Source organism: Orbicella franksi, chromosome 9 (genome assembly GCF_964199315.1).
Source record: "Orbicella franksi chromosome 9, jaOrbFran1.1, whole genome shotgun sequence".
Taxonomy (NCBI): domain Eukaryota; kingdom Metazoa; phylum Cnidaria; class Anthozoa; order Scleractinia; family Merulinidae; genus Orbicella; species Orbicella franksi.
This window is the reverse complement of record NC_138153.1, coordinates 28,997,838-29,013,065: the sequence shown is the minus strand read 5'-3', so window position 1 is coordinate 29,013,065 and position 15,228 is coordinate 28,997,838. Positions and strand designations below refer to the sequence as shown.

The 15,228-nt window shown below is 40.9% G+C and overlaps 2 protein-coding genes across 2 annotated transcripts in view; both read right to left on the bottom strand.

The window, feature by feature from the left end:
* LOC145498611 (cubilin-like) overlaps positions 1 to 8,713 on the bottom strand; it is a 29,450-nt gene extending 20,737 nt beyond the window's left edge. Inside the window, exons 1-3 of the mRNA XM_081478510.1 lie at positions 8,627 to 8,713; positions 5,177 to 6,136; positions 3,055 to 3,237 (exon numbers count right to left, since the gene is read on the bottom strand). Of these exons, the coding sequence (XP_081334636.1) occupies positions 3,055 to 3,237; positions 5,177 to 6,136; positions 8,627 to 8,696 (1,213 nt within the window). The 5' untranslated portion in view covers positions 8,697 to 8,713. The remainder of the gene's footprint in view (positions 1 to 3,054; positions 3,238 to 5,176; positions 6,137 to 8,626) is intronic.
* A 4,697-nt stretch (positions 8,714 to 13,410) lies between these two features.
* LOC145498783 (CUB domain-containing protein 2-like) overlaps positions 13,411 to 15,228 on the bottom strand; it is a 126,861-nt gene continuing 125,043 nt past the window's right edge. The window contains exons 8-9 of the mRNA XM_081478717.1: positions 14,074 to 14,126; positions 13,411 to 13,606 (exon numbers count right to left, since the gene is read on the bottom strand). Coding sequence (XP_081334843.1) covers positions 13,416 to 13,606; positions 14,074 to 14,126 — 244 coding nt within the window. The 3' untranslated portion in view covers positions 13,411 to 13,415. The remainder of the gene's footprint in view (positions 13,607 to 14,073; positions 14,127 to 15,228) is intronic.

Genomic DNA, 15,228 nt, shown 5'->3' with positions numbered 1-15,228 from the left:
TTCAAAATACCTTGACTGAGCCCCTTTAATTCTGCAGCCTTGTCGAGATATTCAAGAGCAAAGTTGTTAGAGCGACTTTCGTATGAACTTGAAAAGATTACACATGAACCCAAACAGAACAACAAATGAACGAGAAGAAAGCAATGGCCGTTTTTATACTAGAGGACGCATTGTCTGTCGCGAAGGATAACTACGAATCGTTTAACGTTCGGCTTTTGGTTGGTTTGTAGCACACGCAAAGAAAATCATATGGACCCAGTGGACCTCTTTGAAAGCACTCACTTCTTATCATTCTGATGGGTTAATCAAACAAGGCTCTCTCCGTATTACCGATTTTGATAAAGCGTCGTAAACACTATTCAGTAAAAGTCCTGAAAAGCTAAAATGTAATCCTGAAATAAAAAAAATCTACGGATCAAAATGAGTCGATTAAAAACTAACATGTAAAGCACACTTTCCGAGAATAAGCAAACAGGTATAGCTCACAAAATTAAATAGTCACTTTAAGGTTCAAATCGGGCCAGATCGAGCCAGATCAAATTGCATTCGTTTAAATACCAGAGGTGAAAGTGCGCTCGTATTTACTTTATCTAGCGTTATGTTGGCATCCGCGCCACTTCTGGTTTGGCAGTGCAGTTTCTCTGAGGCCTCAGTAATGCGCCATTCTGACGCAAGGCGTTGGGTGAAGGTGAGTGCAGTTTCTTTGCACTGTGAAACAAGTGACCCGAGGCAGCCCAAGACCAAGAGCCTTTGATTTCGATCGATTTTCCTTTTTAAAATATTTCGGTTTTAGGTTCAGTCTGATATGTCCCAGTTTTCGGTTTTATGTTTTTTTTTGGCATTGGGTTCAGTTTCGGTTTTCTGGTGCCGCCGTAAGCAAAGCGGGTTTTGGTTTGGATTCTAGCTTTCTTTGTTCCCAAACGTCTTCATTTCACCTGTGTCAACTGAATCCGTGTATAAGTGCCCGCTCGTGGATCCGAGTTTTCTCTTTGAGTGTTCAACTCGATATCTCATTATATTAAGTTGAGCACGAGAAGATAAAATTCGTATCCACAAGCGAGCATGTAATATTCTGTTTATTATATAAACATACTAATGACGACGTTTTTGACGATTTTCCGAAGATTTTCGACCGCGTTCCGAAGATTCCCGAAGTTTTTCAAAATTGTTCCGAAGGCCAGACGAACGCTTCCGAACACTTTCCCGAACATTTCCGAACATTTCCCGAAGATTACCGAAGATTGCCGAAGACGACCGTAGAAGATCCGAAGATGTTGCGATCATATATCAACAAATTTAAGTGTAATTAAAGGGACAAAAGAAAATGCTATTAAAAAGGAATGATATCTTCACAGTGCACTACAAGTGTTTGGCAATACACAACGCTTTTCCAATAAGCATTGTTTGTGACCTTTGATACTGAATGAATTTTAAATAAAATGTCTCCCCTGTTGTGTTAGAACCTGTTATGGTCTGCACGCCCCCGTAAAGTCTTGATTTAAGATTTACATTTGCTAAAAAACTACACAGCGAAAAATATTCAAAAGCGTCTTGCGATATCAGACCGTTCTGTGATAGAGCATATATTTTATAAGAATATTGAGGTTGCAATTTGTGAAATTTTAAGAATATCTTAGAAATAAACCCGAGGTTGGAATTGTGAAAAGAATATGATTTTGTGTGCTGACATTTTATAAATACAATACGATTATATGTTTTTAATTGCTAAACCGAATAAAATTCATCCTTTCTCTAAACGGCAAACTAAACTAGCGAAAAAAAGAAAAAAAGAAAAAAAAGAAAAACGGAAACCGAGCAGTAGCCTATGTTCAAGGCTAATAATAAAATTGTTACGTGTGTCAAGTCAGGTGGCCTGTAGTGGTTCCAACATCGATATGTCGTGATAGGCAGATGACCTGACGTTTCATTGGCATAGTTCACTTTCTAATCTAAGAACATTCACAAGAATATTTTCAGCCTAAAATCGGCAGAAAAATAAGAACTTAATATTCAGCCTGGGACGGAAAAAATATTCTTATAGAGAAAAAGAGTGTATATTTACTGCCTGTGGCGAAAGACACCCGCTGGTCAATGTTAACACAATGTTGCATAAAATGGAAAGCGAGCGAGTTTCAGATGAAGCCTCGGTTCGACTGATTTCTTGAGAATTTCAATTCTTTCCTTCGTTGTATACTATACAGAACAGTTCTCCGCTGGCTTGTAGACCAACAACAGTACCTTACAAACGACGAGAGGCGTTTATAGAGAGGCTTGCTAATCTTGCTAAGCGAAGGATCACGAAGGGAATATGGATTAATCAAGAGAGATCACGATAGATTGAATGAACTGGAACGTATATGAATGTAGTTCATCGATACACATCGAAACGTTTGTCGCTGTGTAGATTCAGTTCTCACGAAGGCCTCGATGAAGCAGCCTGTTTCAGAATCAAAGTTTTTCTGTTTTTGCAGAATTTATATATCTGCAGTTAAACTCACAAATTAAACAATATCACGAGTTTTCCTTTCCTTACCACCATGTGTTTATCAAATGATACCAGGGAACTTAAGCAACGACGACGCCAACGCCGAGGACGACGCCCAGTCAAAAATAATTTTATATTTTACCAGCCAGATTCGCCGTTGTCTAGATCTGTTCGACTGAAACGCCCATGGTTCCAAAAATAAACAATGACTCTGACCGCGACAGCGTTTTTAAGATTTCAAATGGAAATACGAAAAATTAGCCATCGTTCGCCTTCCTCAGACGACGCAGAACTTGGCTATGTCTAATTGTAGGAGAGATAAAGGAAGAATTTGCAGCTTACAGTTTGGTTAAAGGGAGAACAAAAAAAAACAAAACAAAAAACAAAAAACAAAAACAAACAAAAATTAAGTAATTCGGGTGTTGGCCTGACAGCAAATAATGTTTTATTTATTTATTTATTTTTGGACAATTTAACAAACATTCGTAAGGAAAATGTGCGATTAAATCAAAAAAAGGCAGTTGTTGATACTAGGCATGCGCTATAATAAAGCAAATCTACTTTTATACCTGGACAGAGATACACTGCGCATGATCTTGACATGAGCGCCTTCCCTGCACATGTTGACTCCTTGTCCACAGACGTGCTCACGCTTGTACAGAAGCGATACCGATGTCGTTTTCCCTGTCCACAAGAGCTAGAACACAATCCCCAAGACGACCAAGTACTCCAACCGTCATAATTCGAGGTGCCTGCCAAAACAGGAAAGACATTTTCTTTTTTAAGCTGTCATTTTCCGGTTGGATAATCTAAACTTGTCAAAGTCAGCTTTGCGTGGGATCATTATGAATAGAATTAGGCAAGAGTGGCTCTTGAAAGCAGGCTTTGTGAGACTGCCAGTTTCGTGTTTCTTGTTTACAATAACCCAACCTATGTACGTGCTGTTTTTATTAAGGCGGGCACGTATTGATTTGTGCTAATAGTCAAGTGGCCTCGTGGTTAACCGCACTAAACGAAAGGCACAAACTGAAAGCAGACTATATTTGTCATTAATCATAAGGCGCCGAAGCGTCTACCGTGAAGAACGCTTGCCACGTTTCGCAGCTCCGGAACGTTTTATGATTAAACGAAAACGCCAAGTTGGGGCTTATCAATTTTTTTATATAATATTTCCTTCTTAACGGGCCATTAATGTTTTCGGTATGTCTCAATATTTAAATCGTTTCCATGGAAAATGAATATTGCTGTTTTTCAGGCGTCCGACCAACAAAATACTGAAAAACTATTCGGCCTTCAAATCTTGACAACGGGAAACAGTCGATTCGTCTCGCCTTGTTTTTTTCTTTGATTGCAGCAGTGTTTTATGCTTTCATGAAACTCATTCCTGAATAAAGCAATGCAATTCTGTTAATTGAGATTACAACGTGCCAAAGCATAAGCATTTCTTCATCAAAGTTAATGGAATGATTATTGCGTAAAATATTTCCATCATTATAATATTACTTTTGTAATGAACTTCGAGTAACATAGAACTTCGGATATACAACTCACTAAGGAAAACCAGTGAGCTAAGTTCGATATTTAATTTTTCTTGTGGCATGGAGAACGAAAGAGAAATATTAAGTCAGACGTTGACTAAAACTTATGTTAATCGATTAAAAGATATTCTTAGTTTTGCCTTGGCCGGGCTGCTTTCGATTTTCTTTTATATTCACTGATTAAGTCATTGATATCTTTCACAGATCTGACCAGCAATATTAATCATGTATGAATCTTACGTTCGCCTAAAAGCTTTTGTACTATCTGAGAAAAACACTTCATGGCTCACATTATTGTGGCTTAGAAAAGTGCTAATTTATCAACTCTGCTGAGTGCTTTTATATATATATTTACTGCAAATAACACAGGCGACCCGAGCTCTCAATATTATTATTTTTTTCACTTTTATGCGAACATTCAGCCTAACATGACATATGGCATATACTATTACATAACGACCGAATTTGACTACGCGAAACGTGACTCTGGCCTTGCAGCATATGGAGGTGTTGTGTTACAACGGTTTGAATTTATAAAGGTTTGTATGAGAATGCAACGGCTTTGCTTGAAAAGTCAATTATTCTTATGTTTTGTGAATAAAATCTACTTACCCTGTTGCTGTGTTGTATTCTTTGTTGTTTGCCAGCTCCTCAGGCCGATCTAACGTGATTTCGGCGGTGGAAACCCACAGAACGATAACTCGCCGAAATCGGGTTAGATCGGCCTGAGGAGCTGGCAAACAACAAAGAATACAACACAGTAACAGGGTAAGTAGATTTTATTCACAAAATATAAGAATAATTGACTTTTCAAGCAAAGCTAAAAAAAAGAAGTCCAAATTTTGGCTTATGCGCATGCCCGGAATTGAAATATTGCTCAATTTTGTACCTAATCCTCGAAAAATCTCTACTTTTAGTAAAAAAAAGCTTTCTTAGCAAAACTTAGGCTTATTTAGCGTCATGGCAGCTAAAAAACTTGACTAAGCGGTTAAAAACGGTATTTTTTGGCGAAAGTTTGGTATTCAAAGGGTTAACATCGCTATATTTGCCAACAGAAAATACACTTTTGACAACATTCCACATCATCACAGGGGTCAGGGGTTCGCAATGAATAATTGTAGTTTTATCGCTGATAACATCACCGCTCACTTACCTGGGGGATGCGAGGGCAGACACAGCGAGGTGACTCTTACTGTACTCTTGGTCAGACTAGATTTCGTGACGTAATGAAAGCAGTATTCTTTGACATAATCCTTGAACAACGAGCATGGAAAAAATGCCGCATCGTAGACATTTTTCACGGGTTTTTGCGCGGTAGGCTTCTTGGAGTATCTGTCCCCCATGACTATAGCATCGTGAGTTCTGACATTCTGGCAACGCGGCTGTGCGTATAAAATCACAAACGAATTTGTGCATGGAAATATGGTGCTGGTCGGGGTAGACAGAGTTTGTTGACCCCAATAAACGTGGATTGATTCACTTTTAGCTAGTGTTAGATTTTCGAACCCAGTCTGGTACTCAAAACGGTAGATTCCCTGAGTGTCGAACACCTCGCACCGGAATCCGATCCGAATCCATGACCCTTCGGGCTTTCTTTGCCTGCCATTGGACAGTTTACGAATGTATTTTCGGGTCACAAAGATCTTCTCGTGGCCTTTGATGTAATAGAGATTAAGTTCGTCGCGGTTCTTGGGTAGACATTTTCGATTGTGCCGAATCCATAAAGAGCGAAAGCGGGTTAAGGCGGTGTGGTTTGTGGGTGTCTGGAGGCGGATTTCTCCCCACTTCAGAGTCAGCGTCTGCGAGATAAAAGCCTCAAACCGACTGTCCGAAATACGATACTTGAACCTGTACACGACTGGGTGGTCAAATATTTCGCAAGGCAGAATCACGGAAATTTCGTGGCGATCCAGTACCACATTTTCTATATGACGTCTCTTTGTAGTGTTGTCATCGAACACAAGGACAATGAGTGTTCGAGAGTTCGAAAATCCTGAAAAATTGCTGGGGAAATGAAAGTACAATGTGACATTACCACCAAGAATGTCCAATGATGCGGGAGATAAATCCACAACAAGACCTTTCAGAGGCTTCTTTCCAAAATCTTTAATATCTGAAAAATAAAAATAATAAAGAGTTATACAGTCCTAAAATTCAAGCTTTCTAAACTTTTGTTGTTTGTTACTTTCTTCTCGCAAGGCTGCCGTTATATGACTAGTCTGTTTCGTGTTTACGTTTAAGGCTACTCCAAACCTTCGCGGGGCTACTTTTTCCAAATTTTCTTTTTTCCAACCAAATTAAAGTTCATATTCAAAGTAACATTTTACAAAAAATGAAAATAAAATATTAAAACGCGCCCGAGTTATTGGGAAAAAGAGGTTTTTTTCATAATAGTTACGTTAATAAACCGTCAAGGTGTCATAATCCCCAAAAGGCATGGACTCCTCAGCAACCTTTTCGCGGCAAACGGCTTAATCCAGAGATCCTATATCAAATACTTAATTTGTTCCATTCTTTTGGGGCTCGCACAGCAAACGCTCGACCCCCTTCAGTACTTCTCTTAAATCGCGGGCACATTAAGTTTATATTACAGAAACGGGTTGATCTATTATTATTATCTATTATTATTATTATTATTATTATTATTATCTATTATTATTATCTCCTATTATTATCTATTAGAAGGCGTGATATGTTTATAAATCTTTAGGAGGCGAACACTAGCACTCGTTTTTCGAGAGAATCCTAGACTTGCCACAAGTCGACCTCGTGAATTTCAGGGTAGAATATGTTAGGCCGCGAAGCGGCCGAGCGAGCGACGAAGTGTCTCGCTTGAAGGGTTTTCATTTGCGTTTCGCGCCAAAAATGAGGAGTGGCGTGACTTGCAACTGGTGTCTCAGATTACATTTGGATTGAATTGAATGGCGGAAAGTATCGGTTCCACTCCGACCAAAACAATTGAATGTGTGTGCGTTTCTCCTGCGTGGAAAGAGCAAATTTGTTTACCCTATACCAAAGTGATTACGAACAAAGATTTTAAACGAAAATTGACGATATCGGGTGGCCAAAAAAAAGACCAAAGCTTGTTTGAATCTTGAATTGATCGCCGGAAAGGAGATATCCAGTGGCGAAGGTTCACTTTTGACAAACATTTTGTGCCGAAATTGCGCAGACAAAAACGAAACCGTAGTTCGGAAGATTCTTGAAGTAAGAGAAAGCTTCAAATCATCGAGGAAGTCCATTGAAGCCGAGAAAGGCGGAAAACAATGTGACGATAGTTGTTGAGAATCGCCTCCGGACTTCCAAATACCAGTTTAACTTTAAGATCTAAAATGTCCTGTAACTGTTGTTCAGGACAGTCGTCTCCTACATAGGAAGCTGGAATTCCACGGGAATTTTGGTTAGAGACCTGATCTTTCATCAGGGAAATAAGTGGAACCACCACCAAGACGATGGAGTTGCTATTCGCTTGAACTACATTCAAACAATCAAACTTCTCCTAGCTCCGGTTGGCTCAGAAACAAACACATCTCTTCCAGACAGATGTACTTCCACTGTTTTCTTCTGGTAGTCACGCAATACATGATATCGCATGGTCTTTGAAGCTTCTTTAATGGCTTTCGCAATCGACCCAATATTGAATTTAACCGCAAGTCACGTTTCGTTTAGCCTGCGTTGCAGCCGGACGTGTCATAAAATCCCCGATATAGTCCGGCGGTTCAGACTGTCTGCGACGCAGGCTAGTTTCGTTGCGCATAGTTTGACAATTCAGTCCCCAAGGGATATCCAAGAGACCTCTAATTGGTTGAAGCGCAGCGACCCGTTTTTGGGTCGCTAAAATTGGCGGCAATCAGGCAGGAAAAGTCATCCCTCCTCTTTAAATGAATTAATAGGTTATGTAGAATCGACGGTTTCCCTTGAAATTTGGTCAGAGCGTTCACTGATAGATATGGAAAAAAATCGTGTCGGCGAATTCTTTTATTTCAAATACTTTTCTCGTGGCGGTCTCTAACGCAACACGTTACGCGAATTTGTCGATAGTGGAACTTGACAGATGTATAAAAAACCAATAAGAGCGAAAGAAAATGCTGACACGCTTTGAGAGATTGATGCTTTGTGATTAACACTGCACAGTTATTTTGCATCAACGATCGCATTTGATACCCGATTAATTCGCCGGAATTTCAGTCGGTCGTTTCGGCGTTAACGGCTTCTGCCGCCCGAGGAAAGCAGTCCCCCAAAAATAATATAACTTTATCGAATTCTACATTTTATAATTTTTCTATTGATGTATAGTTTGTGGGGGTTTCCTCCAAAACAGCGCGCGTATAATTTTTTTTTTTGGAGGACACCCGATAAGGTTTGAAGTAACCTTAAACACTCTTTTGTCGACTATCACAAAATAGAGAATCAGATGCTTCCCACGGCAATTAAGTAGCGACGCGGACGCTGTTCTCAAGAACACTTGAATCTTGCTCTGTGTAGCTCTGTTTGCACTGCCAGAATTCCACTGCATTTTAAAACGCTTTGCAGCGTTATAAAAAGGGACCAAAACGCGACGCGAAAGGCTGATAGTTGAACTGTTGAAAGCGGATATGCTTACCATCGACTGCCGATGAAAGAACCCCGGAGGCAATCACGAGACCACATAGAAGAATCGACCATCTTTCCATCGCTCTTTGCTCTTCAAGGAATGTTTGTTGTCCTGAAATTGACAGGAATGGATTGAGCTAAGAGCATGCGGACTCCTCTTAAATCTTCATGTGATATGTGCCCGCACACCGTCGGGAGTCAACGTTTTGCTTAAACCATTTAAGACATGTAATTAATTGTCCACAATTATATTGTTACACGTTGCCGTCGTCGTCGTGGTTTGCTTAAGTTCCCTGTTGTTGCGCAGAGGACGGCAAAGAAATGTACAGAGATTTGTAACGCACGTGCACAGCTATTGTTTTGCTCATTCAACCTTTTGTTTGGCGAAGTCTCGTTGCCGTCATTGTCGTGGTTTGCTTAAGTTCCCTGTTGTTGTGCAGAGGACGGCAAAGAAATGTACAGAGATTTGTAACGCACGTGCACAGCTATTGTTTTGCTCATTCAACTTTTTGTTTGGCGAAGTTCTCGTTGCCGTCGTTGTCGTGGTTTGCTTAAGTTCTTCATAATAGCAGCGACAGGCCAAATCGAAGCCATCGTTGAATAGGCCTTAGCCGTCGAACGAGCTCCTTTTTTCTTCTTTTTCTGTCGAGGTATTGAAGAGCTCAGATCTGAACAAACAGGTAGTAAAAGACTCTTTCGATATACGAGGGGGGTGAATAGGGGTATGCAAATCCGCCGATCCGTGCCTTTTTTTCACCAAATCCGTCGATCCGCCAATATTTTTGTTCAAATCCGAAACCACAACCACATCCGGAAACAAAAGTTCAATGGTAAACTGGTAAATATGAATGCCATTGTTATTTTCTCACAAATAGTAAAGAAGGCAACATGCTTGATGACTATAATACAATACAATTCCAATAACAGTCTCACACCTGAGTTTAAATGAGCTTCGTTCGAGAAAAGAAATAATTTGGATGAACTCATTAACCCTTTGACGCCCAAGTGGCCATATACGGCCACTTAATGGTCGTGCTCTTTGTACCACTTGTGACGTCATCAATTTAAATGTCGTCACTGCGCGCTCGCAAAAGGCCCCCAAGGATTTCTTTGGCGACTGGCCAAATCGAGTCACGCGATATGCAAATATGCAAAATGCAAATCGCGCCAGTCACACCTTAGGCTTTCTCATGAGAAGTAAGAAAACTGGCTTAGGCTGTTCTATGAACCTTAAGTTCCGTGCACAATGATCCGGTATTGCGAATAAATTTCAATTAGTATCGCAGTTTTTCCCCGGTTTAGTTTACTGTACAGCGCTTTTTGTCACCGCAAAAGGAGCTTTTTATTTTTAAATGTTCTCCGGAGAGGTATAATTTAAAAGCAGGCCGTCGAAGACTGCATGTGGCTACCTTGGGCATGAATAACTGGCTGAGCTCCTCGTTTTGACAGGAAATCAAAATAGCTTTCAAGCCAACTCGTGATATTTGAGAAGTTTGTATGTTTGTGACACGGTATAAATTGTGCTCAGGCCAGAAGATCAAAACTTTGCGGGTTAAGATCGGCGGTTCCAATCCTGCTGCGGGACTCTCAATTTTGTTTTTTTTTTCATTCGAGCTCCTAGCTAGCGGATGGTTTGCATTTAAATAGGCACTGGAAAATAAAACATGATGTTTAAGCCATAAAGCAATGTAATTGTAAAAGAAAACGAGACGGTATGGAAGAAAACCGCTTCTCAAACGTGAAAGCAGGCCACGAACACACCATCTGAGGATTAGGCGTTTACGAACGCAGTCGGATTGTTTACGAAAACTATCCGAAGAACACAGTTACACGCACGGGGCCACGAAAAGTATCCGAAGATTAGGGTTACGGACATTACTTTGTCTAAATAGTTGGATAGTAAGCTCTACTCCAAGGTCCAACCCCTCAGCCTTTTGTATACTTTTTTGTTAGAAAAGCTACCTCTTTCATATACCTTTAATTGAAAAAAGGTATCCCAATAACCTCTGATATAGCAGTAGCGAAACGGGTAGCGTCGGTTCAACTTTTCCCGTCCGCCTGCATAATTTTTTTGTATTACGCGATAAGTTTTTTTCTTAAATCAACTGCCCGTCAGGCAAGGTGGAATTTAAGCCATTTGAAAGGACGTGTGGGCAGTCAATAGCATATGATCGCTGTGATCCCTATAAAAAAGAGCATTGACCGTACAGATGGCACGGAAACCACTCAGCGATCGCTTCTTTTTTCAAGCCCGCGTGGCACAAGAAGGGTTCAATAGATGGGACCTAAACTGCCCGGGACAGTCATCGTGTGATAGTTACCGGCGCCCCGGTTGGTGTTTTTTACAACAGAAGACGCAGTTTCTCTCGGTCGAGCTTTTGATTATTTCTCTCCGCTATTCACTCGCTTTCTTCTTACTCGTATTACATTTTTCATGTTACGATTGCCACGAAACTAAAACTAATAACAAATTAAAACTCACGAAACTGACTTTAAGTCACGAAACTAACTTCCAGAAAGGTGCAGTCCCTACATCATGCCCTTTCAATATTAAGAACTAATATTTCTGTATCATCAGAAACTGAATCTCTCTCTGTTTTTAATTATCGAAGTATCAAATAAACAACGCGCTATTGTACAGCCGCCATCTTCTTTGTCACGGAGGATTACATCATGTAAAGGCTAAATATATAGTTATCCTACACATAGCGTTAACATACTTTTCGTAGTTAGCTTTGTTGCTTTACCCTCTTAAGATAAGTAAGAGGCACGGTGGCTTCACGGTTAGAGCGCTCCGCTCCGGTCGAGCGGTCCGGGCTCTGGCCCTGTCCTGAGACATTGTATTGTGTTCTTGTGCAAGACACTTTACTCTCACAGTGCCTCTCTCCACCCAGGTGTATAAATGGGTACCGGCTAACTTAATGCTGGGAGGTAACCCTGCGATCGACTAGCATCCCACCCAGGGGGGAGTAGAAATACTCCTAGTCGCTTCATGCTACAGAAACCGGACGGATAAGCGCCGGCTTGATGGACCACTTGACTCGTATGCAGACTTAATAGAATAACCTCATAAGGATAGCTGAAACCTTAAAGATAGTTTTCACTAGAAGCATAAGCTGACAAATACGCCGACACAATGCGATGTTGGTCATTAACGGCTTTTGTCAGGAAAATTTCCCAACAAAGACGCTACTTAACTGCACTCTCTCGCGTCTGCGAATGTTGCAAATACATATCGGTTATTGGCTAAGTGTGAGGCTGGATATTGGCCAAGTTCTTTTTTTGCGTGTTTATGAAACGAGACGGAGTCGAGGTCCATAAACTCGCAAAAAAAAGAACAAGGCCAATATCAAGCCATCTTGACCGAACAAGCTTGGTCAATAAAGGATTTATTATATAGCTTTAGGGGAAATTTTTCTGGCGGGACACGGCGGGAAGTCCCGAGCGGGCAAGATAGCTCTATCTTGCCCGCTCGGGTAGCCAATCACAGCGCTGGATTTGATTTATCTTGCCCGCTCACGGAGCTAGCCATATAATAATCATGCTTGTGCCCCAGTGAAAACCAGCCCTTAACGATACCAACTTGAGTCTTATCATATTTTGTAAAACAACTGAGATACTACGGGCAATCTCATTGGTCAATAGAGCTAGCAAACCTACGTTCTATTGTAGCGGTAAACACGCCGTTTCCGATATGGTTGCTCTACGCGAGAACTAGAGATATCAGAAAACTAGCGTAACAAATGCTATGGACAGTTTCGGCTTTCACTGGCCGAGATATCAATAACCACGAAGACATTTTCATTCAACATATACATGAAAATTTATAAGGAAAAACAGGACCAGAAGTTAGTCGTCATATAATGATTGATCTTTTTTCCATGGCAGAAGTTTTAAGACAAGGCTCTTTGCGCTTGAGTTTAGAATTAAGGAAGTTTTAAGGGGTTTTAAGTATATTTCTATTAATATTAGCCCATTGTTTTAATTCGAGAACAAATGTAACTCTACATAAGCAAGCAAGAAAGCCGTTATACGGTATATATTACTCAACACAAAAGAGGATGAAGGTAGAAGAGTTTATTTCTTATGTAGGCCTTATCAAATCACTCCCGGCTTCAGAAATGACAAAATTGTCTAAAATCCTGTGAAAGAGCGCATGTTATCCGCGGAGGACTGGATACTATACCTAAAAATAACTTAAGAGGGATTATCTTGAGAATAAGGCCTATATGAGGGATTTCAAACTCTCTTGTCCTTTCAACCCCTTCTGTCAGCATTATCCTTGTGCTCTTTTGCAAAATCACCTGTACACGATACATGTATTTTTCAATCATCTAGACTGCTGACAGCCAGTTTTTTCTCTTAGGGTCACTTAGACGAGTGTTTAGCCAATGAGAGCGCAAAAGGGCGGTATGGCCGAGTAGGGAATGAGGCGTTCGTGCCACGCCCACGTCTCGTCCCATACCTCTTTAGGCTAAAGCGTCTCGTCTTACAATCCCCTTCTGAATTTTGAGAGTTAAACAGACTGTCGGCACTCTACCACTCGTCAGTTAGCTTAAGCTTTATGCGCAGGGGCGCAAAACTGAAAATCAGTGACAGCTGAGGCATCACCCAGTGTTCAGCTCTGTAGTGCAGATGACATTACTCTCACATTTAAATAGCCTGATACTAAGTTCTCCTTCTATCAGATGAGAAACTGTTTTTTAAAAGAGCTAGTTTAATTAAACTGTTTCCTTGAAGGAAAATTCCAATAGCTCAATCCTGCGACTAACAGCTACTCAAGATTATCGCTGATGAGCCTAACAGGGGGTATCTAACTTGTTGGCAGGTTTTATCCCCTCGTCATCTGGCTTACATTTGGATTCCAATAGCGGGTAGTGGGCACCTGGGCTGACTTCTTTCATGTAATCTGCCTGGTTTCCATCCAAGGGATTCTCGTCGGAATCATTCTTGTCGCTGATTGATGGTCTTGATTTCTTTTTCTTGTTAACTGTGAAAACAAAACGAGTGTTGAAAAGTGAATCTTCCATCCAACATGACATTGATAGGACTGGTCCCGTCCCCCGCTACATTACGCCGGAAAAATTTGAGAACGTAGCTCAATTTCTACGGTTAGGCCTACCGTCCACACTAATCTGTCAAGAAAACGGAGCTTTTCGAAAACGCTCTTCAAAACCGGAGGAATTTGAAAACACCGGCTTTTCGTTTACGTGTGGACGGAAAAACAAAGCTTTTCGTAAACCATGGGGGCACGATAATCATGTGATTCCCCTGACCAAGTGTTCCTCAAACACAAATCCAAAATCACCGGCGACTGTTGCGTTTTTAAATTCCTCCGACGTAGTATGGACGGAAAACATTTGATGCGTTTTTAGAGTCAAGCCTTCGCAGTCGAATTCCGCCAGGGTAGTGTGGACGGGTTAAGGTGTGATGGTTGTATCGCCCTCATTCACTTACCGCAGTAAATGACGATGACCACTACGGCAATCACAGCGATGGAAGGAACCACTATCGACACAACCAGAATGAGTGTACCTTAAAAGAAAACCACGTTAATAAGGCTAAGTGAAATCCCAGCCTGTATAATACTCTTTAATTAAAAAAAAAAACAAAAAAAAACGGCCTCTCGAACCAGTTATATTCATCTTTCCATTGTTAATATTGTACGCGCTTCAACTTTTAGTAAAATTATACCTGCATTTCGAATGCTTATTAAAGGACAGTTGTTTAGAAGTGCAACACTGTGATGTCTGTTAAGACGTCACTTAAAATAGACCAGTCATGAAATCTGACCCTACCTCTTTAATACGGCCACCCCTTACTGCGCCTTTCAATAACATGCGGACTCTAAAATTTGAACCTCAACCGACAAATGGTTCTTCGCCACCGTCAATCAAGTGCTCGGCGGCTCCTCGCAGCTTCCGACTACTGCCGAGCGCGCGGTAATCAAATCGTTGAACAGAGTTCAGACAACGAAACAATGTTCGGCAGTAGTCGGAAGCTGGTATTAAGTATTTAGCTTTAGCATATTGGTCCGATTTCGTTAATTGGTTAAGGGGTGGATCTGTTAGTAACAAGGCGATAACAGGGGGAGGAGCCTAATAAGTCCACTCTTTATCAAAGATGTCTACAGCCTCTCTATTCTTCTTGCTCGCTACGCTCGCAAACCCCACCCCCACTCCCGCGTAAATAGAGAGGCTGTCAACAGTCTATGAATAGTAGTTATCAGTAACGCAACTTGGCTAGGGAAATAGTCATGCAAATTTGTAACGTGACTCAGAGAAACGTGATCGACGTAAACACAAGGAGCGGATGGGGCACTGAGTAAATAAGATTGATTTTCAAGATATGAGATAAAAGAATATTGTATACCAGGGGGGGGGGGGTACTCCCAGAAAAATTGGGTGGGGGTGTGCGGCCCGCTTCCCAAAACCCTAACCCTATTTATGACCAAAATCTGCGATATTCCCTACCCTATTTATGACCTGACTAAAAATTCGAAACCCTATTTATGACCCTTAAATCGAAACCCTGTTTCAGACCTGCGTTATAATTAGTTCCCTAGTTCAGACCAATGTTAAATTACCGTAAACGTAATTTATGAAGGGCTTT